A 21179-nucleotide genomic window follows, 5' to 3' on the forward strand; every position below is an offset into this window, starting at 1 on the left:
CCCCAGGGTGCTGCAGCCCTCCATCCCACCTGCGGCTCCATGCTTCGGTCTCCCCAGCGCCCCACACATCCCACAGCCCCACACGCATCTTCACCCCACGCTCACCCCATTTCTGCTGGGCTCTCGTTGCTGTGGGGGACGCACAGCCGCCTCCCGCCCCGCTCCCCCCCCCCCCCCCCCCCAGCCCCTGACCCCGTGCGGGGTCACTGCTCCTCTTCCTCCTGAATATGCATGGGGCCACCGCCGTCACCTTTGATCCCGCGTCAGGGCAAACGGAACGGCTTCATCTGGGGCCGCGGGAGGGAGGGGGGGGGACGGCTTTGTTACAGGGACGAGCCGACCCCACAGCCCCCCCATCCACCCCCAGTGCGGCCGAGCCACAGCCACGAGCATCAGTGCTTTATTGTCCCCTGCGTCCCTAAATGCAGGTCTCGCCGCCAGCCCTGCGCTGCTCCAAGGCCTGCAGCCGTCGTGCCAATGCCTGCATGCGCTGCGCCTGCTGCTGCTGCACGGCTCCTGCCCGTGCCTCCAGGTGCTGCAGCTGTGCTGCCTGCTTGTGCCGGGCGCTGCGGTACGCCAGGGCCAGAGCACTGTGGGGACAGCATCAGTGTGGGGTGTGGGGATGGGGTGGGGGCACTATGGGCTGTGGGGGCAGGCTGCGGTGGGTGCATGGTGACAGAGTGCAGGCAGGGAGAGCGGAAAGGGAGCACGCGCTTTGTGCTTTGCGGGAAGGGTGCTTTGGAGGAGGAGATCTTGCTTTGTGGGTGCGCAGGAAGGGACGGCACTTCTGGGGTGCGCAGGAAGGCGGGGAGTTTTGAGAGGGTGCAGGAAGGAACATTGCTTTGGGGCACGCAGGGGAGACGTGCACAGGGACATGCAGGAAAGCCCCACGGTTTAGGCTGCCCTTGCCCACCTGTGAGCATGGAAGGACTCTCTGGTGACGGCGATGCACTTCTCGTGCTGCGCACGGCTGACAGCACTGCTCTGCTCCAGGGACAGCACCAGGGCCTGTGCTCGGGCGTGCAGCTGCTTGATGCTGTGGGACACATGCATGGCAGTGCCCGGCACAGCACTGCAGTTAATGCAGCACACCCAGAGCTGTGGGCCCTCACCGTGCCAAAGCACGCTGCAGCTCCTGCGCCGTCCTCTCCGGGTCTGCAGGGCGCTGCGGTGCTGCTGCTCCCATCGGAGCATCCTGCAGAGAGCAGAGGGGGGCAGCAGTGTGTGTGTGTGTGCAGGGGGGGGTCAGCACCGAGCAGCCCCCAGGACACAGGGAGCCTCACCTCCTCGCTGCTGCTGGAGCTGCTGGAGGGGCTGTGAGCCCCCTGCTCCCGCTCCATGTGCTGCAGCACCAGGCGCAGCGCTGCCTCCCGTGGGCCCTGCGCAGCCGCCAGCACTTCCAAGCCCCTCTTCTCCCTCTCTGCCAACTGCAGCCGCATCCTCAGCTCGGCCATGGCCTCCTGGCAGAGCAATGCTGTCACCATCACCTCCCGTGATCACCTCCCCAGGGGACCTCGCTGTGCTCACCTTCAGCTCCGCGATCTCCCGCAGCAGCTCTGCTCTCTCTGGCCGCCTCCAGCCAGGCAGGAGGGCACGAGCATCCTGCAGAGCACGCTCAGCACGGGCACGGATGTCCTCACCACAGCGGGATGGGGCGCGGGTGGGCATGGGGACATGGCTCAGGGACACCTGCACGGCCGCCTGCTCGGCACGCAGCTGCCGGATGGCCTCACGCAGGGCCCCCTCCTCTGACCCGTGGGCGCTGTGTGGACAGGGATGAAGGGGCAGTGAGGTGGGTGTAGGGTGCTGGGACACCCTGGGGATGGGAATGGGGTACCTGTGCAGCCTGGGGCAGGAGCTGACCCCGCTGTCCTTCGGCTCTGCTTGGCCCGGGAGCTGCAGGCTCTGTGTGGGGCTGGGCCCACAGCCACGCTCTGCGCTCTGCTTCCCCATGGCTCCTGGGAATGGGATGGGTGGTGTGGCCACAGCGTGCTCAGTGTGCCAGCACCCAGGTTGCCCACATCCCCTCAGAATCCCCACAAAATCCCATTATATACCCCTGCACACCTGCAGCATCCTCCCAATATCCTCCCGCCATCCCCTCAACACTCCTCACACAGCCTCCTTCCTCCATCCCCCCACAGATGACCCTCAGCACCCCCACGTCCCACATCCCCCAGGTTGGCACTCACCAGCATCGGGGCTGTGCCCATCCCTGCCCAGCTTCACCCACATCCGTTCCAGCAGTGCAGCATAGGCGTCCACACAGCGCTCACTGCACACAGAGGGGCTCAGCGCAGCACTGGGGCTGTTTCCCCCCCCCCAAACCCCAACCCCATCCCTGCCCCGTCCCCACCTGCAGTGCAGTGCCAGGCGCAGCGCGCTGCTGCGTGACTCGTGCTGCCCCAGCACCATGCTGAGCCGCTCCGAATCGCTCTTGCAGTCGTGCAGGGCAGCTGAGAGCTGCTGGTTCACCTCCTTCAGCCTCTCCATGTGCCTGTGCATCGCTGCCCGGTCAGCTCTGTGCCTCAGTTTCCCCACCAGAGGTGCTCAGCAGTTGCTGGGGTCGGGGGGACTCACCCCTGTAGCTGTTGCATCCTCTCCTCCAGCTCCTGGCTGGCACCTTCTGAGGGCAGGGGGGAGAGCGGGCTGTGGGGCTGAGCGCTATGGTGCTGAGCTTCGTCGTAGCTCAGGAGGCAGCCGGACAAGTCCTGCAGAGGGGACAAGGAGAGCCCAGCACTGAGGGGGATCCCCTAAATGGAGCCCCATCCACCCTTGCCCCGCACTCACCTGGGGGTCCCCCAGTCTTGGAGCACTGCCGAGCCCCACGGCGTCACCCCCAGCACCACCCATTCCTTCCAGCCTGGTCAGAGCCTCCTGCAGCTCCCACACCTGTGTGAGCACAGCGCTGAACCCAAGGCCCAAACCGTGGGGCTCAGACCGGTGCTGCCCCACACCCACCTTCCCCTGCAGCCGCTCGCGCTCCCCCTGCAACGCCTGCAGTGCCTCCGTGGTGCGGCTCAGCTCCTCGTCGCGGTGCCCCAGCGCCTCCAGCAGCGCCGCGTTCCTCGCCGCCGCCTCCAGCAGCCCCTCGCCCCTCTCCAGGCCCTGCCACGTCCCCGCCACGCGCTGCAGCTCCTCCAGGCTCTGGAGGCACAAGGCCGTGGGGCAGTGCCCACCCCCGTGGTGTCGGGGCTGTCCGTGGCCGCGCTGCCCCACCTGTGCCCACTCTGCTGGCGGTGCTGGCGTGCGCCGATGCCGGGAGATGACGACGCGTTCCAGCGAGCTGACGGCGTGCTGCAGGGCAGCAAAGAGGTCGGGGCAGGGGGCTGGGGAGGGGGCGCGGGGTCAGCTCCTGGCGTGGCGCGGCACGCTGCACCGTGGCACAGCGCAGTGCGCCATGGCAAGGCATGGCACAGAGAGCTGCACCCACCTTCCGTCCCAGTGCCATCGAGCACTTGAGGCTGCCGCCCATCGGGGCAGGGGCTGCTGGTGCACCCTGAGTGCTCTTCTTCCTCCTTATGGGGCAGATGCTGAGTGCTGTGGGGGTTTGTGCTGGCCAGCAGTGTGGTGATATGCTGCTCGTCCCCTGCCGCAGCTGGGTCCTCATCTTCATCCTTGTCCTCGTCCTCATCCCTGCCCTTGTCCTCGTCTAGCCGCTCGCTTGCAAGGCGCAGTGGGGAGGAGGGGCTCTGTCCAGCCTGGCCCTGGGGGTCAAAATATGCAGAGGGGGTGCCTGTGTGGTTGGGGTGCAGTGAGGCTGCTGCCGGATGCAGTTTGGCAGAGATGGGGACAAAAAATGAGCTCTGGGGACCTGAAGCACCCTGTGCCCTCTGGGTCACCCCACTCGCCTCCTCCATCCCACGTTGCCTGCCAGCACCCGGCCCCACAGTTCAGCCCCACAGCTTGGCCCCACAGTGACCGGATCCCGCAATGACCGGATCCTGCTGCTGGTGGGGCCCCACGGGGCCGCCCCTGGCCTTGGCCACTCTGTGTTCCTGCTGAGATTTCCTCTTCCTCAGCAGCCCCGCCGCATCCTGCACTTAACTGTTGCGCTGCCCTGCGCCGGGTGACGGCCATCCTGGGGGGCTCTGGGGACCCCATCCCCACCCTGAGGCCCCGCTCTGCCCCACGCCGGGCCTCCCGTGCACGTGGCTGCCCATGGAGCCAGCTGTGAACCCCACTCTGCTCAGTGTCCTTGAGTGCAGGAGGATTTGCATGAGTGCAGGACGGTGCACAGGGATTTTTGGGGGTGCAGGAGGCTGCGCGCTTGGGTATTTGGAGTGCAGGGGCTGTTGCACGGCGATGCACACGTGTTCGGGGTGCGGTGCGCGCCCGGGTGACGCCACGTGTCAGCAGCGGCTGGAGAACTACAACTCCCAGCAGCCCCTGCGAGGGGGGCCACTTCCGGGTTGCGCCGAGCGGGGCTCGGGCGGCCGAGAGCGGGTGAGAGCGCGAAGGGGCTGCGCGGGGATGAGGGGTAGCGGGGGGGGTTGGGGTCCGCGTGTGCCGGGGGGGGGGGGGCGGAGCGGGGGGGAGGGCCCGAGAATGGGGTGCGTGGAACGGGAGGGAGAGGGGTGGGGGTGAATGGGGCGAGGGCGTGTGCAGAGTGCGGGGTGTCGGAGGAGAGGGTGCGCAAAGCTGGGGGTGCGCGGGTGTGGGGTGCGCGGAGCTGGGGGTGCACGGAGCTGGGGGTGCACGGGTATGGGGTGCACAGAGCAGAGGATGCGTGGGGTACGGAGTGCACAGAACGAGGAGTTTGTGGTTGTGGGGTGCGCGGAGCAGGGAGTGCCCGGGGATTGGGTCACACGGTACGCGTGGGGTATGGGATGCACTGAGCAAAGGGTGCACAGCATGAGGAGAGCACGGATACGGGGTGCACAGAGCTGGGGGTGCAATGACCCCCCGCCCCTCACAGCCCCCCTCTCCCCCCCCAGCTCGGTGCCATGGAGCGCAGCTGCGGGATGGACACGTCCGGGCCGGGCAGTGCTGCTGAGGAGGAGGAGGAAAAAGCTCCGGAGCAGCGGCCCCGCACTCGCTCCAACCCTGAAGGTGCTGAGGATCGGGCATTGAGCGCTCAGAGCAGTGTGGGCAACCGCAGTGAGGGCGAGGGGGAGGCGGCCAGCAGTGAGGACAGCCCCCAGGGCACCGCAGCCCCCGATGGCACCGCCTGGCCCGGCCCTGCACACCCCCCTCCCGAGGTGCAGGTGAAGACGCCGAGGGTGAACTGCCCTGAGAAGGTGGTGAGTGTGTGGTTCTGGGGGGGGTGGGCTCGGTTGTGGGGTGCAGGGCTCAGCCATGGGGGTCTCACCCAGATCATCTGCCTGGATCTGGCTGAGGAGATGGCTCTACCCAAGCTGGAGTCGTTTAATGGGTGAGTGAGTGGTGGGGCTGGTGTGGGGAAGGGGTGAGAGGGGGGGACCCTGCTGAGCGCTGTGCCCCCCCCCCCCCCACCCCCAATGTCCTGGCAGCTCCAAGACCAACGCACTGAACATCTCGCAGAAGATGATTGAGATGTTTGTGAGGACAAAGCACAAGATTGACAAGAGCCACGAGTTTGCACTGGTGGTGGTGAACAATGATGCCACGTGGGTGAGTGGGGATGCGGTGGGATGGGGATGGGATGGGGATGGAATGGGGATGGGGATGGGGATGAAATGGGGATGGAATGGGGATGGGGATGGCTCTGTGACCCTCACCTGCCCCCTCCCAGCTTTCAGGGTTCACCTCGGACCCCCGTGAGGTCTGCAGCTGCCTCTACGACCTGGAGACCGTCGTCTGCAAGTCCTTCAGTATCCACTGATGCTGGGGCAGGAAGGGGTCTCAGTCCATTCCTGCAGAGGGCAGGGACCCACGGTGCCCCTGGTGCAGCCGAGTCTGTGCCATGGGTGTGATGCCAGCTCTTCCACAGCCACCAAATGGCATTTCTGGAAGTTTTGCCCCCAGTTTTGTCCCATTCTGCTGCATCACTGGTGCGCGTTGGGTTTGGTTATGGGGGTGGCGGGGGGGTTCTGTGTGCCAGCACTGCTCCTTACCTCGCACCGCAGATCTGGATGGGCTCTTCAACCTCATGTGAGTCCGTACAGCTGGGGGGGCAGCGCTGGGGGGGTCAGGGCTGGAAGCTCCCAGCGCAGAGCAGCCTCTGGGGGGTGTTATTGGGGCAGGGGGGGGGGCATTGCGTGGTGCTCAGTCCCAGCATGGCATCACAGCCAGCAGAAGATCGAGCTGCCGGTGACAGACAATGTGCAGACCATCCCGCCACCCTACGTGGTGCGCACCATCCTGGTGCTCGGCCGCCCCGGCTGCCAGCCCCAGTTCTCTGTGTCGGAGCAGATGAAGGTAAGGAACCCCCTCTCCTCACTCCCCTGGGCTGAACACCAGTTTCTGCACGCTGGTGCATGTGGAGCCGTGCTCGCTTCTCCCCTTGCAGAAGATGCTGCAGTGCCCCTATTTCTTCTTCGACGTCGTCTACATCCACAATGGGGCGGAGGAGAAGGAGGATGAGACCAGCTGGAAGGTATGCATGGAAGGGGTGGGGGGAGACAGCGCTGTGCCACCCCCCTGCTGCCCACATCCTTTGCCCCTCAGGAGCTGTATGCCTTCTTTGGCAGCTTGGACACCAAGGGCACCAACTACAGGTACGAGGTGACGCTGACGGGGCCAGCGGTGGAGCTGCACAACTGCATGGCCAAGCTGCTGGCGCATCCCCTGCAGAGACCCTTCCAGAGCCATGCAGCATACAGCCTGCTGGAGGGGGACGAGCCCCCCGAAGTGGAGGCCACCGTCTGATCTGGGGAAGGGCCACCCCACGGCCACCACACCATTGGGTTTGGGTGCACGGCCGTGGAAACGGGGAAAAAAGAGATGTTTTCCTGCCTGGCTGTGGTGGTGGTGTGGTGGTTTCTGTACTGGAGGTGTGAGGGAGGTGAGGACGCCCAGGAGGACTTGAAGGATGCTGTGGGGATGGCAGGGGATATCCGGGGGCACAGGGCAGCACTGGGGCTGCTGCTGGACGTGGTGAGGGGCTGGGAGGGGGGGGTTACTGGGAGGCACTGGGTGGTGGCGATGCAGGGTAGTGGGAAGCATCGGGCAGTTCTGTGCACAGCGCTGCGCGGGGCACTGCGTACAATGCTGGAGCGCGGCGCTGGGTGGCGCTGGTGCGGAGCGTTGGAGGCACCGAGCGGAAGTGGGGCGGGCAGCGGGCGCTGCAGCTCAGCATTTGCGGCCACGCCCTCTCCGTTCTCCCCCACATCCGGCGGAAGGGCGTGGCGGCATCTTGCCGCCTCCTATTGGTCGCCTCGCCCGCCAATCAGCGGCGGCGCGCGGGGAATTCGAAGCTGGGAGGCGCGTGCGCAGGGCGGCATGAATGGCGCGGGGCGGCGCGGGGCGGCGGGGCGGCTGTGCGCGGCGCTGCGGGGCGGGCGCGAGGAGTAAGAGGGCATCGGGGTGGGATGGGGTCGGGTCGGGGGTCGAAGGTTGCACGGGGAAGGGTCGGGCGTTGCAGCAGCCCGGGCTTCGCGGCGGCGGCATGGGCTTTGCAGCCCGGGCTGTCGCTTTGCCGCGTGGCCGAGGCTCGGGTGATGCTGCGGTAGGGGCGGTGACCCCGCGTTGTCCCCCCGCAGGGCGGTGGAGATCCTCCTGCGGCACGGGGCCGACCCCAACCTGCTGCTTTCAGGGGGGTTCGCCCCCATCCATCTGAGCGCTGCGGGGGGGTCCGGGGGAGGCGTGCGCTGCTTGCGGCTGCTGCTGCGCTACGGAGGGAACCCCAATGCCAGGTAACGGCCTTGGGGAGCTCGGCTCCGTTCTGCCGAGTGGGAGCGGAGCCCCCGAGAGGACGGCGGTGACGCCGGTACGGTGGTAGGGCTGCCGAGGGGCTCACGCCGCTGCACGTCGCTGCGTCCTGGGGGAGCTGCGGGTGCCTGGAGCTGCTGCTGCAGAACGGGGGGGACCCGGAGCTGCGGGACCAGGTTAGCGCTGGGGGCGGCGCCTCGGAGCCCTCCGTCCTTGGTGGGAGCGATACCAGCAGCGGTGTTCCTTCCCTGCAGGACGGGAAGCGAGCCATCGACCTGGCGCTGGAGCAGGGCCATGGGCTGTGCGTGCAGCTCCTGCGGGACTGGAGCCTCCCGGCCCCCCAGGGACTCCGGCGCTCACTGTCCTTCTTGTCCGAGGATTGCAGCGCTGCGGAGCTGCTGAGCAGCACTCGCGTGACCCAGCTGGAGGAGCCCGGGCTGGGGGGCAGCTGTGGGCTGGGGGAGCCCCCGTGCTGTGCTCAACCCTCCTTGGGTTCCTCCCTCACCCCAGGGTGTCCGGCTCTGCTTCTGCAGCCCCTGGCATCCAGCACACTGCTCTGGGCTGGGGGTGAGCATGAGGAGGTACCCCTAAAGGGAAAGGGAGCGTGCAGCTCCTCCCTGCAGCCCACTGTTGGGGCCAGGAGCCCCCCCCAGCCCCTGCACAGCAGCAGGGATTGTGGGGTGTTGGAAGCAGGAACCAGAGGCCATGACCTCCCTGGGGACAGCAGTGAGGATAGCGAGCATTTCCTCACTGCAGTGGAGATGTTGGAGCCCAGCAGGGCTGTGGTGTGCCCAGGAGAAGCCCCCTCCTCAGCAGGACCCTGTGAGCTGCCTGCCCAGAACCCTTCAGCTGCGGAGGAGCTGCCTGTGCTGTTCCAGGGCTGCAGCCTCAAGGGTTCCCCCCCCCGCAGCCTGGAGCTCCCTTGCAGCCCTGCTGTAAGGGATGTCACTTCACAGGGGCTGCAGCACCCCCAGTTCTGCCACGTCACCCCCCGCACCAAGAGCCGCCTTCAGGCCTCAGCAGCAAGGCTCAATGCTTCCTCCTCCTCCTCCTCCTCCCTTTTTGATGCCAGCCTGGAGAAGCCCCGCAGGCCCCCCCGGATCAGAGCACCCAGGGGCGTCCCTGGGGACCCTGCCACCCCCACAGGGCACTGTGTTGCCCTCGGTGGTGAGGATGTGTCTGGTGGGGATGCAGAAAGCACAGGGTCCTCAGATGACACCCAGATCCTCCCCAGGATCCCCAGCCAGCCCCTGGGGACCAGCAGCTCCAGCCCCACAGTGCTGCTAGCTCCTGGGGATCACGGCTGTGCCCAGAACCCTCTGTCGGGTGCTGAGGGATCCCTCAGCCCTACTGTGCTGCTGGGTCCTGGGGATCCCAGCCACCCCCAGGACTCCCCATCAGATGCTCAGTGTTCTCCCAGCCCCACAGTGCTGCTGGCTCCTGCGGGCAGTGACAACCTCCAGGATTCCCCATCACGTGTTCAGAACTCCACTCCTGCCACTGACCCCAGGATCCCAGAGCCAAGGACCCCACCGATGCCGTGCTCACCTGCAGACCGCAGTCCCCACCGCCCCGTGGAACCCAATGGATGCCCGCCCGCTGAGTGGCACAGTCCCAGTGCTGAGACCACCAGCCCTGGGGACGGGGACCAAGTGCAGTCCCTGCGGGTGCTCTCAGATGAAGCACTGCTCCGGAGGCTGCGGGCGCTGGGCTACGACCCAGGACCCATCACAGTGCTCACCCGGCGCGTGTACCTGCGGCGCTTGGAGGAGCTGAGCCGCAGCCCGGCAGGTGAATCCTTGGGACCTCCATCCCCGTAGTGCTGGGGGGGCTCAGGATGACCCCAATCCTTCCCCCCTTCCAGGGCACAGCCCTGAGCTGACAGATGCGCTACGCACCGGCCGTATCCCCAACTGCACCGAGGACGAGACGGTGTTGGCACAGCAATTCGACCGCCCCGACCGGAGCCGGCATTGGCGCGAGGGGCTGCTCAAAGCCAGCTTCAACTACCTCCTGCTCGACCCCAGGTAGGGCTGTGCTGCCTCTTGGGCTGCCCCTGAGGCTGGGAATCCAACATCTTAAGGTTCTTTGTGCTCCCGGGGTGGGATTTGCTCCCCCAGGACCACGCAGGAGCTCCCATTGCGCTGCCACCGCCTGAGCCCCACGGAGTGCTTCAAGACCTTCGTTGATGCCATCTTCTATGTGGGCAAAGGAACGCGTGCCCGGCCCTACAGCCACCTCGCTGAGGCTGTGACCCAGCACCGCATGGGGACAAGGAAGGTGGGATGGGGTGGGTGTGGGGTGGATCGCATGGGAAAGGAGGAGGCTTTATGGGCATGGGGCTGTCCCACAGGGCTGTCCCAAGGTGCGGCGCATCCTGGAGATCTGGGCAAGTGGGATGGGTGTCATCTCTCTGCACTGCTTCCAGAGCAGCGTGCCGGCTGAGGCGTACACGAGGGAGGGCTGCTTGCTGGAGGCCCTGGGTGAGCGGGGGATGGGGGTTTGTGAGGGCTGGTCCCCCCCTTGTGTATGGCAGCAGGGGGATGCAGCCCGTCCTGGGGCACATGGAGAGATTCCATGGAGAGAGGGGAGATTCAGGCTGGACATTAGGAAGTATTACTTTTCAGAAAGGGTGGTCAGGCACTGGAATGGACTGCCAAGGGAGGTGGTGGAGTCACCGACCCTGGGGGTGTTCAAGGAAAGGCTGGATGTTGTGTTGAGGGACGTGGTTTAGTGGGAGCTGTTGGGAATGGGTGAACGGTTGGACTGGATGAGCTTTGAGGTCTTTTCCAACCTTGGTGATTCTATGATTCTATGAGAGCTGGGGGTCCCTGGATAGCAACACAAGGTTTGGGTACAATGCCCCAAACTGATCTCCTGCGGGGAAAAGATGGGTTGGAGCAGATGTTAATGGGACCCCATGGGTGCTAACGGGGGGTTTGTCGCTATAGGGACGTAGGTGCTAAGGGGGGACCTCAGGGGCCACAGGCGCTAAAGGGGATCCCAACCTCATGGGGCTGCGGGTGCTAATGGGGGCCTTACAGCAATGTGGGTGCTCACGGGGACCCCATGGCAAGCACGGTGTGGGAGCTGTGGGTGCTGACCCCGCAGGGCTGCGTGCCGTCACCAACCAGAGGAAGGGGAACTGCTATGGCGTGGCAGCCAGCTGGTCCCCAGCACGGCGCCGGCGCCTGGGCGTCCACATGCTGCACAGGGCAATGCGCATCTTCCTGGCCGAGGGCGAGCGGCAGTTGCGGCCAGCCGACATCCAGGCCGGGCACTGAGCCCCCCTCCAAGGCCTGGAGGCACCCCCTGCTCTTCCCAAGGAGGCGGAGGGCTGCGTGCCTGGGTTTTTTTTTACGTCGTGAACGATGACGAGAATGTTTCTATTTATTTTCTCTCTACCCCTAAGTGGTGATGAGTAAATGGCTGCAACAGCTCAGAGCCGCGCCTGCTTTGCGTCCCCGTGGTGGAGTTGGACGTGGCTGTAGATACAACACGGCTTTACATCATGGTGCAGGTTCTGCCTTTGTGCAAGCGATGGAGCGAGCGGCGCAGCCTGATGGGTGGGAGCTGCAACCCGGTGCCGATGGCAGCTCCTGGGCTGGGGGTACAGGGAGCAGAGCCGTGATCTGGGCTTGGTGCGTGGAAATGCATCCGAACCCACGTGTTTGTGGTTAAAATTCTGCAGGGTGGGCGTGGGTTGGTGCCAGGAGAGGGGGTGGGGGGTGGGTTACGTATGGCACCTGTCACACGTGGTCCCTGCTGTGCTGGCACCAGCTCCTCTTCATTGCACGGTTTTGGGGGCCCAAGGGGACGAGAAGGGTTTTGCACCCACCCAGGGGACGAGGTTCCATTGGGCAAGCAGGCCTGGCTGTGTCTTTGGTTTAGATGGGGGAAATAAGGGGAGAAAACAAAGAGGGGAGCGGCTCTGCTCTTTGCGGTGAGGGGAGGCTGCAGCCATCCCCATGTGAGGGTCAGGGGCAGGGAAGCAGCCGTGCCCACCCAGGAGCCCCGGCGCAGTGGGACGGGGGCTGAGCAGAAGCCGGAGCTGCAGGACCTGAAGCAGTGGTTTGTATGGGGACACGACTGCACGAACGGTGGCACTGGGGGAGAGCTCAGCTCTGGCCTCATCGGCCCCCACCACAGCTTAGAAAGGCAAATCCCACTTGGCTTCCCCTAAAGCAATCCCGACTCAGCTCCGTGCCGCCAGATGCCAGGGTCACCCCCTGCAGGACCCCCTCCGCTCTGGGAGCGGTGTCCCCACAGTGTCCTCGCTCTGCCCCCGAGGGGTCACTGCGTGAAGAATAGAATACTACAACAAAACAGGATGAAGGCGCTCCAGCGGCTGTCACAGGACCGGGTCTGCCGTGTTCCCAACGCCGGCCCCGCACGCCCGTGCCCGGGGGGAGCCTCCGTGCTCCTCTGCCCGCCCGCGGCCCGGGAACAAAACCAGCTCCATGCCTGGCAAGGCCGGCTGCGCCCCGCTGCGCCCACAAACCCCTCCGTGCTCCCCAGCATCTCTCCCATCGGAGCAGCCCGGTCACCGCGTCCCCGCCACCTTATTTCTTCTCTCCTTGCCCGTCCCCAGCTGGCGTTTCGGGCTCCCACAGGACGAATTCGTGGAGCAGGGTGTTCACGGTCTCGGGGCACTCCATCATCACCATGTGGCTGCCCTCGTCGATCACCTTCAGGAAAGCGATCAGCAGGATCTGGAAGGGGAAACGTGTCAGCGCTGGGCTGCCGGCACCAGGAGGAGCCCTCAGCCCCGCTGTGCCGTACCTCTGCCATGCGCTGGTCCTCCTCCACCGGCACAAACTTGTCGTGCATGCCGTGCACCAGCAGCACGGGCACGGCCAGCTCGGCGTGGTACACCTCGTCACCCTCTGGCCAGTACTGCCCGCTCATCATAGCACGCAGCACGAAGGAGGAGACGTTGAAAGCGTTGCCTTCCTTCAGCAGCTGCTTCTCTTTGGCACCCTGGCGGGCAAAGCCAGCCCTGCGGGATGTGGAAGAGATTAGCATAGCGTGGAGGCACCGGTGCTGTGCCTGCCCGTGCTGGCAGTGCACTCAGGGCTGAGCTTGCTGGGGACGGCAGTGGAACTCACTTGAGGAAGCTCCAGGCCAGGCATGGGGACAGGCAGTGCAGCACGCAGGTGGGCATGTTGAAGATGGAGCACAGGCTGGGCTCCAGCGCCGTCGGGCCCCCTCCGTTGATCATGATCACTTTATGCACCAGGTCGGGATACTCGTGGGCTAGGAAGGTGCAGAAGGAGACCCTGCAGGGACAGACAGCAAAGTGGGAGCTGCAGTGAGGACGGTGAGTGTCACACATGCTCATGAAGCCACTGGGATGTCGCCAGCACCCACAGAGCAGTGCAGCCACGCCGCAGCCTGCATCCTGCTTGTCACCGGTCTAATCCAGCTCCCTCTGCGCTGCTTAGCCCCCATCTAATTGACTTTCTCAGACTTACTCTATTTATAGGCTGAACACCGCCAGCTTCCTTGCTGGCCCATGCTCAGGGTGCTGGGATTAGCTGGGCCCAGAGCTGGGCACCGAGGGGATGGAGGGGATCAGAGCTGGAGATAACGTGAAGGCTGGAAACCCCACACCATCCTCTGCTCCTCAGCCCCGCAGGGCAGGATCTATCCAGCCACGGAGAGGATGGCAATGGGACGAGGGCTCCCCTGTGCCCCTTACCCATACGAGTGCCCTATCAGGATGTTCCTCTTCTTGGCGTAGCGCTTGAAGACGGCCCTCATGTCCTCAGCCAGCGCATAGAAGGTGTAGGCAGCAGCGATCTGCGGGGCTGAGCTGCAGCCGTGGCCGGCCAGGTCAGGAGCCACCACCTCGTAGCCCAGCTTGGTGAAGAAGTCCAGCTGCTCCTTCCAGATATCCAGCGAGCCGCCCACGCCGTGGATGAAGAACAGGACCACGTCACCGTGGGTCCCTTTGCAGCTCGTGATCTGCTTCTTGCAGTCGATGTTGATGACTTTCTTGGGCTTACGCTTCCGACGCTTGCCGGCCGCGGCATCTCGTGCACCAGATCCCGGCGTGCCGGCAGAGCCCTGCACCGGGCCTTGGCCAGCCAGCTCCGACAGCTCCAGCTCCATGGTGCTGCTGGGCTCGGCCGAGCCATTGGAGCAGTGCAGGATTTCAGAGCGCACGGCGTCCCCCAGGTTCTCGATCACCAGCTGCCCGTTGCGGTACAGCGTGATCCTGCGCTTGCAGTGCACCGTGCCTCTCTCTGCAGCTCCGGGCTCCTCGGGGGGCTCGGCAGGCGGGCGGCTCGGAGCGCTGTGTCGCACCCGCAGGATCCTGCCTGGCTTCACCTCCAGGAAGCTGTAGCCATTGCTGGACTCAACGCTGTCCAGCGGCCCCACGGCGTTGGTTGTTTTGCCCATCAGGCAGCAGAGGAACCCCTCGGTGATGCTGTTCAGCATTATGCTCCCTGCGTGAGGAAGCAGAAGGAGGTTAGGGCGGCATAAACCGGGGCGCAGCTGCTGCTGGAGCTGCTTTGGGGTGTCCCCCAGTGCTCCCCATGTGCACAGCCCTCCCCACAGCCCCCCACCTCCCTTTGTGGCTGGTCGGAGGTGGAACCGAGGGAATCAAACGCCCAAGGAAAAGCCCGTTGAAAATGACGTTTCTGGCACCAAATGTGGGGCTGAGGGGAGACTCAGCTATGAAAATGCATTATTTATACTGATTAAATGTGTGCGTGTAGCTCCCGTCCAAACCACCACCACAACCAGGGAGAGACGCAAATCGAGGGACTGAGGTTGGGTGTTTTAAATTACAGGCATTCCACATAGCGACGCCGAGCACAGGAACGTGGGGGAGAGGCAGGTATCCAGCTGGGAGGGTGGGCAGCCCCCCTCCCCATGGTGGGATGGGGGGAGGCCGTGGGGCTGGGGTACCATAGCACAGTCCCTCTGGCCCCAGCGCTGGTCCAGCCCATGCTGTGTGCTCTTCCAGAGGTGCTCAGCCCGTTTCCGAGGGGCACTTGGAGCACTGGGGACGTTCCTGCCCTCCCCCTCCCCCCCCCCCCTTCCACCAGGCCAATGCACATTTATTATGGATGCAGCTCTGTACGTTGAATTATTGATGCTGAGAATCTGCTCAGCAAAGCGATTCACAGTGGGGACCGGGGGGATCCAGCAGACCCCCCCTGCAACGGCTGCAGTTAAGGAGCAGAAACCTCCAGGGATGGAGGGGAAGGAAGAACGCGTTCCCAAGGGGAATTAAACACCACCATCCCCGCTGCAGCCTGCTTAACTCCCCCAGCAACTGCTCAGAGCACACAGCACTGCAGCAGCAATGCTGGCAGCGCGCGAGAGGGAATCAGCAAAACAAAACCCGGTCTGGAGGCTGCCTGGGCTCAGGGCTCTGCCTGCAGCTTTGGTAATTGAATGCGTTTGGAGCTCGGCTGCATCCTGCTCAGGGCTCCCTGCAGCCCCAGCGTGCACAGCCTGGTTCCCAGCAGCATTTCTGCATTAAGAGCAAAAGATCTCAAGGCCCTGGAAGGGGAAGCTGAGTGCAGCCCTGGCAGCAGTGGAGCTGCCCAGTGGAGCTGCCGGAGCTCCTGGCTGGAAGATCCCTGGTGGCTCTGTGCTGGGATGGAGAACAGCTCTGCTCTCACCGTGTCTTGAGCACCAGCTGGGTGCCAGGGTCGAGCTTTGCCCATTGGTCCCACTGCATTTCTGGAGCAGTAATGCTGGAAGAGCGCAGTCCAAAGCACCAAGAAACAGGGGCAGGTGGAGAACTGAGGAGAGTGGATTTGGTGGCAGAGGCAGACGTGCAGCTGTGGGATCCAGCTGCTGTCCTGCTGGATCGCATTGCGCTCAGCCTGCAGCACCCAGGCACCCCGACATGCCTTCCAACTCTGATTTCCATGGAGCCAGGATTTGCCCTGCACCTCCATTTCACAGGGCACTAATGATCTCCGCGTGGATTATAAACAGGACTTCTGGCCAACCTGACTTGACATTGATTAACTTCGCAGGATTAACTCAATTAGTCCATCCTGTTTGTTTCCAGAATTGATTTGCTGGAAGGCTGTTGCACACAGGAGCTCTGCAGGCAGATCCAGGAGCCCAGCTCAGCCCCTGGGTCTGCTTTGGTGCAGGAGGAGGGGAGCAGCAGGGCAGGCTCTGTCCCTAACAGCAATGCATGGCTTGGGGCTCACAGCCTGAGGCCTGGCAGCCCATGCTTTGGCTCTGGAGCTGTGAAAGCCCTGATTCAATCACAGCAGAGAGTGCAGCCCGGTGGGTAATGGAGGGGCAGGAGGGCTCCACAGCGGGGCGGGGGGCAGAGAGTTGCCCGTCTCCCACCTCCCACCGCTCCGTCTGCCGCAACCAGAAACATCAAGGGATGTTCCCTCCCTCCGCCAGATGAAAGGGCTGCAAATGAAGCCATATGGATGTGAAGAACTTAGTGAAGATGCTGGTAACCATGGCGATGAGCTGCTCTTCCTCTCTCCTCCCCCCCCCCCCTTCATCCCGGCTACCTTCCAGTGCCGCCCCCAGCAGAGTGAGATTTCGGCACCACTTACATAAGGCCAGGCACAACACTGAGTCAGGCACGGCGCCAGGCCAGGAGTGTAGCAGAGCATCCCCAGAGGTTGGGGAGGGGCAGAGCATCACCATGAGCTGCTACCCATGCCTGTGTCACCCCAAAGTCACGGCTTCCCCTGGGAAATCTCTCCTATCACAGCAGCAGAGGAGCGAAGGATGCTTTAGCAGTGATGGAGGGAGGCTGATGTGCTGCCCAGCTCCAGGGCTCCGTGCCCCAAATGTGGGCATTGCTGCAGGATCCTCCAGCTCCAACCTCTGCGCCTCCTCCCTGCTTGCCGACAGCCCAGCTGGCAAAAACAACTTACTGACCTACTTTGGGCTGCGGAGCCTCTGATTTTACACAACTTGATGGCACCATGTCACAGCTGGAGAGAAATTGGACGCGATCCGACGTGCGGAGGGCAGAAAGCTTGACATGATAGCGTGACAGGCAGCCATGTGGGACTGGCATGGAGCCTGTGGGGCAGGAGGAGGGCAAGGATGCTGCTGCGTTTCTCCATCATGGCACTGAGCCTGTCCTTGCCAGAAGCCCTGGTAAACATTTGGCCCCAATTGCTGAGCCAAGAGCATCGCTACTGCAGGAGCTGATGGCTGTGGATGGCTTCTGCTCCCCCTGTGCCACAACGCTCCTGTAGCCCCACTGCTCAGCACCTCCAAGCCCTTCCAGCACACACAGCCCCGGGCCCCCGCAGGGAGCAGCAGGGATTCATATCTGCTAATTCCTTGCAGATCCTCGGAGGAGAGGTGCCAGAGACATGAGGAGGAGCGTGAGATGCGCTGCAGCCAGAATCCGACCTGCCATAATAATTTGTTCAGCTCTAATCCCTTCCCTCCGGGGCTCGCGAGTATTAATGATGACACACGACACTCTTGAGGAATGGGCCAATATCGTTATGCTCTTTCCATCCTCTCCCATTCATTCACTCTGCAAAGGGGAGAAATTACGGCATCGAGAAGCACGAAAAGACAACACCTGTTTAAGCATCAGCCTCAGATAACGCACAAGAAAACGTCGATGCCACTTCGGCCCTGCAAAGTAAACTTCCCTTTGGGGGAACCCAAAACAGCACTCGGGTGGGTGGAAAGGACCTGGGTTTATTGTTACACCCAGCTTGCTTGGCCTGATACAGCAGCAGCAGCTTTATCAGGGCATGCAGGAATAAGGGGTGAGGAACCAACCAGGCAGCCCTGAGACCTGAAGGTCTCTGGGTGCAGGGCTGTGCTGAGGGCCCTGCAGGATGCAAATGGCACCGAGTGGAGAAGCAGTGCTGCGGGGAAAGCACCTAGTGCACATAGAGCAGCCTGGAGCCAGGGCTGGCTGCCTGCCACACGTCTCTCTTTAGGAAGGAAGAAGACCTTGAGAAACAAAAGATTATGCAATGCACAGAGGAGTAACCTGCGTCTGACCTCTGTGGCTGACACACTGCCTCGCCCCCCCACCCCCAACCCTCCTGGATTTCCAGGAGGATCCTGCCAGCTCCCACTGCATCGCTGCAAAGCTGCCTCCAGTCCTTCAGCTGCAAATGTCCTACAGCCTCCAGGAGCAGCCTGGAGCATTGCAAGGAGCAGGAAGGAGAAAACCCTGCCCCCCGCCGCCGGGCAGCGATGCATGCAGGTGCCCCCCTCACTCTGCAACCGAAAAGCCAAGCAGATCTGCCACACACATAGCAACAGCAGGTCTTCCTCCAGAGCCAGCAATCACTGACTGTAATTGCATCACAACGAGAAGCCATCCCTAAGTTTTATCACCGGGCAGCTTCAACCCCGCGCTCAAAGCGCGCTCATAGCGCAGTGCTGTGGCAGCACAAGCAGCCGTGCTGCTCAGCAGCTGCTGCCTCCCCTCGTCTCCCTGCAGCCCCATTCAAAGCCCTTCAGCTCTCAGCCTCGAAGCGGATCCTTTGGCCATTTTGCTCCCCGTGCAGAGCACCTTCCTCCCCTCTGCTGCAGCACATGCCCTGCATCACAGCTCCGAGCACCGCAAAGAGGGACGGAACGGCACGCTCACCTCATTTATTGACAGGGATTGTCGGGAGTCGAGGTTGCAAATGAAAGGCTTGCTCTCGCAGGAGGCAAAGGGAGAGAAGAGGAGATGCGAGGCAGCAGGAGCAGGATGCAGGAGCTGGCGGGCTGCTCAGCTGGTCGGCTCCTCTGATCACATTTTTTTGCCTGTGGTGGGAAGGATGGAGCAGTGCCTTCAGCTCAGCTCATCGGCTTTAGACTGCAATTTCTCCTTCCATCTTCTCCCCATGAGCCCCGGCGGAGCGAGGAGCTTCATACCCGAGCTCTGGGGCTTGGGGGTGCTATTTGTCCTTGTAGTCTACAGCCATAGAAAGCCCCTTAAATCCCTCCTAAGGAGGAGGGCTTTCTGCTTGACAGACAAGAGGACTTGCCAGTCAACGCTGAACCGAGCACACCGAGCTGCCCGCCCATGGAGGCCTGCCAGGAGCAGGGGGGCTGTGCAGGGGCTCTGGGCTTTGCCCCTTGCAGTGGGATGAGTTCTGGCTGCTGCTGGCTGCGGTGTTCCAGCTGAGATGGGGTTTTCCTCCATCAGCACAGTGCCTGTGCTGTGACCAGGACTTGCTTTTAATCCCTGCCTTCGTCGCGCAGGAGAAGCCTTTTGCTGTTCTCTCACTGCTGTGGTCATTGTGGCTTCCCACAAGTGCAGCCATGCCGTGAGCGTGTCAGAGCTCAGCGCAGGGAGCACAGGCTCACAGCAGGCAGGGGCTGCGACACAACGACAAACAGAAAACGACAAATGTTTATCGTGCATTCATTCATTTATTCGTTTATTTTCACATCCCTGGTTTGGGAGGAGCTGCATTTATATCCCCTGTATGCGTGGGGCAGGCAGTGAGGGCGGTGAGGTCCATCTTGGTGGTCCGTGAATCACCGTCAGCCCCCTCCTCCTGTCTGCCATTCATTCCCCTGCTCTGAGAAGAGCTGAAAATGGCATTTAGGAGCAGAACGGGGGCTGAAGAATCCTGCCTGCAGGTGCACAGTGCATGCGGTGCTGCTCTGTCCTGGAAGCAACCTCAGCAGCACAGTTTGGACAAGCGATAATGCAGCGTTTGGAGGAAGCACCGAACCGGGAGAAACGTTCAGGCCGAACCCCGAGGTCGTCGCCATAGTAACAGCGCTGCGCGCGCTGCCCCCTGCAGGACTACAAATCCCATCACCCCCCGCGGCCGTCACGTTATACGTAATGCCGTTCCCACCCAGCGCGCACGCGCCCTTTTGCCGCCTGTGATTGGCTAAGCGGAGGGAACCAATAGGGGGCGGTGTTGTTGGGAGGAAGGTGCCGTCAGGAAGGGCAGAGGCGATGGCGGCTGCGCTGGGCCGCCTGTGGGAGCGGGCCGCTGGCGGCAGGTAATAGGCGGAACGGAGCGAGGGGACCGAGAGGGGCGGGCAGGGGTCCCTTCTTCGGCGGGGTCGGCCCGCTCGCTGCGGCCGGAAATCCCTTGGTTTACCTCTCTGGAGCCTTTTCCAGACTGAAGAAGCCCAGCTCCCTTAGCCTGTGTTCACAGGGAGGCTGTTCGCGCCCTCAGCACTTTCGTGGCCCTCCTCTGGACCCGCGCAAAAAACTCCACAAACTTCCTGTGCTGGGGGCCCCGGGTCTGGATACAGCCCTGTAGACAGGTCTTCACAAGGGCAGAGCAGGGAGGGTAGTTCCTTCCTGCCCTGCTGCTGTTACCCCCCTGATGATGCAGTCCAGGATGCAGTTGGTTTTCTGGTTTGCAGATGCGCACTGCTGGCTTATATCCAGCATTTTTGTCCACTGGGACCCTCAAGTGCTTCTCCATAGAGCTTCACACACTGGGTTCTCCCATTGCGTATACATATCTGAAATTGCCCTGACCCAAGTGCAACGTCTTGCACTTTGTTAAACCTTATTTGGTTTGTATTAACCCACTTTTCAAATCTTTATTTATTTTGCTTTTCCAAAGGCTTTTTCTGCTCCAGCAAGTTGCAGTCCATCCCTCCCAGCTCCGGTCAGCATCAGTCTTCACACATTGCCGGGAGTTGCCTTTCAGCCACCTCTCCTTGAAGCCCACAGGCACCATCCCCTCCTTCACCAGCCCAGTGCCCTCCTGGAGCCATCAGCAGATCCGCACAAAAGCGCGTGGGAACGAGTATCAGCCCAACAACCGCAAGCGCAAACGGACCCACGGCTGGATCAAACGCATCAGCACACCGGCTGGGATCGAGGTGATCCTCCGGCGCATGCTGAAGGGCAGGAAGTCTCTGACCCACTGAAGGTTTGGTGTGGGGTGAGCTGGAACAGAGCCCTGGAGCTGCCATGAGTTTGGAGCACCTCATCTTGGGTCCTTGTACTGAGAGAAGGGCTGTGATGGGCAGCAGCGACCGACTGCTCTTCCCGTGTTGGAAGCGTGTGGGGAAGTGCACTGAGAGCGGCCTCCAAGGGCTTTGTTTGATGGCTGCTTTCTGCTTTTCTCATTGTGAGGTTGTTGCCACTTGTGTGTACAATTGTAAGATCACCTTGTGAAAACACAAGCATTAATTAAAGCCTAGCAACTTGCGCTGAACTCTCTTCAATAATTGGTGGTGCAGAGGTAATAGGGAGAGGAAAGCCAGCTTGTTCACAGGTTTGCACACACTAGGGTGCCTCTGGAGGTGTGGAACAAGGGCTGATGGCAGAGAGAACTTTAGTTTACATTGGCCAAGTCCACAGTGTGTCTGCTCCGCTCTGCTATCCGTGGGAGGCGCTCAGAAGCGTGGAGGCCTTGGCAGCAGCTCTGGGCTAGAAGGGAGAGGGGAGCCCCACACGTGTGCTCAGAGCTGTGCTCATCTGCACC

At 62.9% G+C, this 21179-nt stretch overlaps 5 protein-coding genes across 8 annotated transcripts; 3 read left to right on the forward strand and 2 right to left on the reverse strand.

Annotated features, from left to right (window-relative positions):
* Positions 1-384: 384 nt before the first annotated feature.
* On the reverse strand, positions 385-3990 carry USHBP1 (USH1 protein network component harmonin binding protein 1). Of its 3 annotated transcripts, XM_042892169.1 has the most exons (14): positions 3852-3989; positions 3434-3707; positions 3220-3329; positions 2962-3147; positions 2791-2892; positions 2581-2711; positions 2357-2497; positions 2193-2275; positions 1838-1958; positions 1528-1762; positions 1284-1460; positions 1113-1195; positions 914-1036; positions 385-590 (listed from the first exon to the last, which is right to left on the reverse strand). In XM_042892169.1, exons 1-14 carry the CDS (start codon positions 3858-3860, stop codon positions 419-421), a joined length of 1947 nt encoding a protein of 648 aa, XP_042748103.1. In that variant the 5' UTR covers positions 3861-3989; the 3' UTR covers positions 385-418. The 3 variants fall into 3 exon arrangements, with proteins under 3 accessions (XP_042748103.1, XP_042748102.1, XP_042748101.1); XM_042892168.1 differs by having other exon boundaries at positions 2791-2877; positions 3434-3990; XM_042892167.1 differs by having other exon boundaries at positions 3434-3990.
* A 402-nt stretch (positions 3991-4392) lies between these two features.
* On the forward strand, positions 4393-6877 carry BABAM1 (BRISC and BRCA1 A complex member 1). Of its 2 annotated transcripts, none has more exons than XM_042892171.1 (9): positions 4393-4446; positions 4938-5243; positions 5316-5374; positions 5472-5592; positions 5714-5792; positions 6048-6072; positions 6210-6339; positions 6431-6517; positions 6589-6877. In XM_042892171.1, the coding sequence occupies exons 2-9, from the start codon at positions 4947-4949 to the stop codon at positions 6787-6789; spliced, it is 999 nt and encodes a 332-aa protein (XP_042748105.1). In that variant the 5' UTR covers positions 4393-4446; positions 4938-4946; the 3' UTR covers positions 6790-6877. The 2 variants fall into 2 exon arrangements, with proteins under 2 accessions (XP_042748105.1, XP_042748104.1); XM_042892170.1 differs by having other exon boundaries at positions 4430-4446; positions 4919-5243.
* Positions 6878-7128: 251 nt separating this feature from the next.
* ANKLE1 (ankyrin repeat and LEM domain containing 1) lies at positions 7129-11260 on the forward strand. Its single transcript, XM_042892160.1, has 8 exons — positions 7129-7157; positions 7623-7775; positions 7862-7967; positions 8046-9582; positions 9656-9818; positions 9912-10071; positions 10145-10274; positions 10903-11260. The coding sequence occupies exons 1-8, from the start codon at positions 7129-7131 to the stop codon at positions 11073-11075; spliced, it is 2451 nt and encodes an 816-aa protein (XP_042748094.1). The 3' UTR covers positions 11076-11260.
* Positions 11261-12353: 1093 nt separating this feature from the next.
* On the reverse strand, positions 12354-14235 carry ABHD8 (abhydrolase domain containing 8). The gene is made up of 4 exons (XM_042892166.1): positions 13493-14235; positions 12900-13070; positions 12574-12790; positions 12354-12503 (listed from the first exon to the last, which is right to left on the reverse strand). Exons 1-4 carry the CDS (start codon positions 14233-14235, stop codon positions 12354-12356), a joined length of 1281 nt encoding a protein of 426 aa, XP_042748100.1.
* A 5394-nt stretch (positions 14236-19629) lies between these two features.
* On the forward strand, positions 19630-20909 carry MRPL34 (mitochondrial ribosomal protein L34). Its single transcript, XM_042892164.1, has 2 exons — positions 19630-19731; positions 20310-20909. Exons 1-2 carry the CDS (start codon positions 19685-19687, stop codon positions 20617-20619), a joined length of 357 nt encoding a protein of 118 aa, XP_042748098.1. The 5' UTR covers positions 19630-19684; the 3' UTR covers positions 20620-20909.
* The last annotated feature ends 270 nt before the right edge of the window (positions 20910-21179 follow it).

This window comes from Lagopus leucura, unplaced genomic scaffold (assembly GCF_019238085.1).
Source record: "Lagopus leucura isolate 7727_CA_CO unplaced genomic scaffold, USGS_WTPT01 145-25_obj-0_obj, whole genome shotgun sequence".
NCBI lineage: Eukaryota > Metazoa > Chordata > Aves > Galliformes > Phasianidae > Lagopus > Lagopus leucura.

What these genes read in the sequence shown, in the direction of transcription:
- BABAM1 (XM_042892171.1), top strand. Translation starts at nt 4,947, where the DNA reads ATGGAGCGCAGCTGCGGGATGGACACGTCCGGGCCGGGCAGTGCTGCT. An exon ending in TGAACTGCCCTGAGAAGGTG is followed by an intron (nt 5,244 to 5,315) that starts GTGAGTGTGTGG and finishes GGTCTCACCCAG; the next exon opens with ATCATCTGCCTGGATCTGGC. An exon ending in AGGATGAGACCAGCTGGAAG is followed by an intron (nt 6,518 to 6,588) that starts GTATGCATGGAA and finishes TTTGCCCCTCAG; the next exon opens with GAGCTGTATGCCTTCTTTGG.
- USHBP1 (XM_042892167.1), bottom strand. Translation starts at nt 3,860, where the DNA reads ATGGAGGAGGCGAGTGGGGTGACCCAGAGGGCACAGGGTGCTTCAGGT. An exon ending in CGCCTGGCACTGCACTGCAG is followed by an intron (nt 2,276 to 2,356) that starts GTGGGGACGGGG and finishes CTCTGTGTGCAG; the next exon opens with TGAGCGCTGTGTGGACGCCT. An exon ending in GGGAGATCGCGGAGCTGAAG is followed by an intron (nt 1,461 to 1,527) that starts GTGAGCACAGCG and finishes TTGCTCTGCCAG; the next exon opens with GAGGCCATGGCCGAGCTGAG.
- MRPL34 (XM_042892164.1), top strand. Translation starts at nt 19,685, where the DNA reads ATGGCGGCTGCGCTGGGCCGCCTGTGGGAGCGGGCCGCTGGCGGCAG. An exon ending in GAGCGGGCCGCTGGCGGCAG is followed by an intron (nt 19,732 to 20,309) that starts GTAATAGGCGGA and finishes GCTTTTCCAAAG; the next exon opens with GCTTTTTCTGCTCCAGCAAG.
- ANKLE1 (XM_042892160.1), top strand. Translation starts at nt 7,129, where the DNA reads ATGCTGGAGCGCGGCGCTGGGTGGCGCTG. An exon ending in CGCGGCGCTGGGTGGCGCTG is followed by an intron (nt 7,158 to 7,622) that starts GTGCGGAGCGTT and finishes GTCCCCCCGCAG; the next exon opens with GGCGGTGGAGATCCTCCTGC. An exon ending in GCTGAGCCGCAGCCCGGCAG is followed by an intron (nt 9,583 to 9,655) that starts GTGAATCCTTGG and finishes CCCCCCTTCCAG; the next exon opens with GGCACAGCCCTGAGCTGACA.
- ABHD8 (XM_042892166.1), bottom strand. Translation starts at nt 14,235, where the DNA reads ATGCTGAACAGCATCACCGAGGGGTTCCTCTGCTGCCTGATGGGCAAA. An exon ending in CTGGCCTGGAGCTTCCTCAA is followed by an intron (nt 12,791 to 12,899) that starts GTGAGTTCCACT and finishes CACATCCCGCAG; the next exon opens with GGCTGGCTTTGCCCGCCAGG. An exon ending in AGGACCAGCGCATGGCAGAG is followed by an intron (nt 12,504 to 12,573) that starts GTACGGCACAGC and finishes TTCCCCTTCCAG; the next exon opens with ATCCTGCTGATCGCTTTCCT.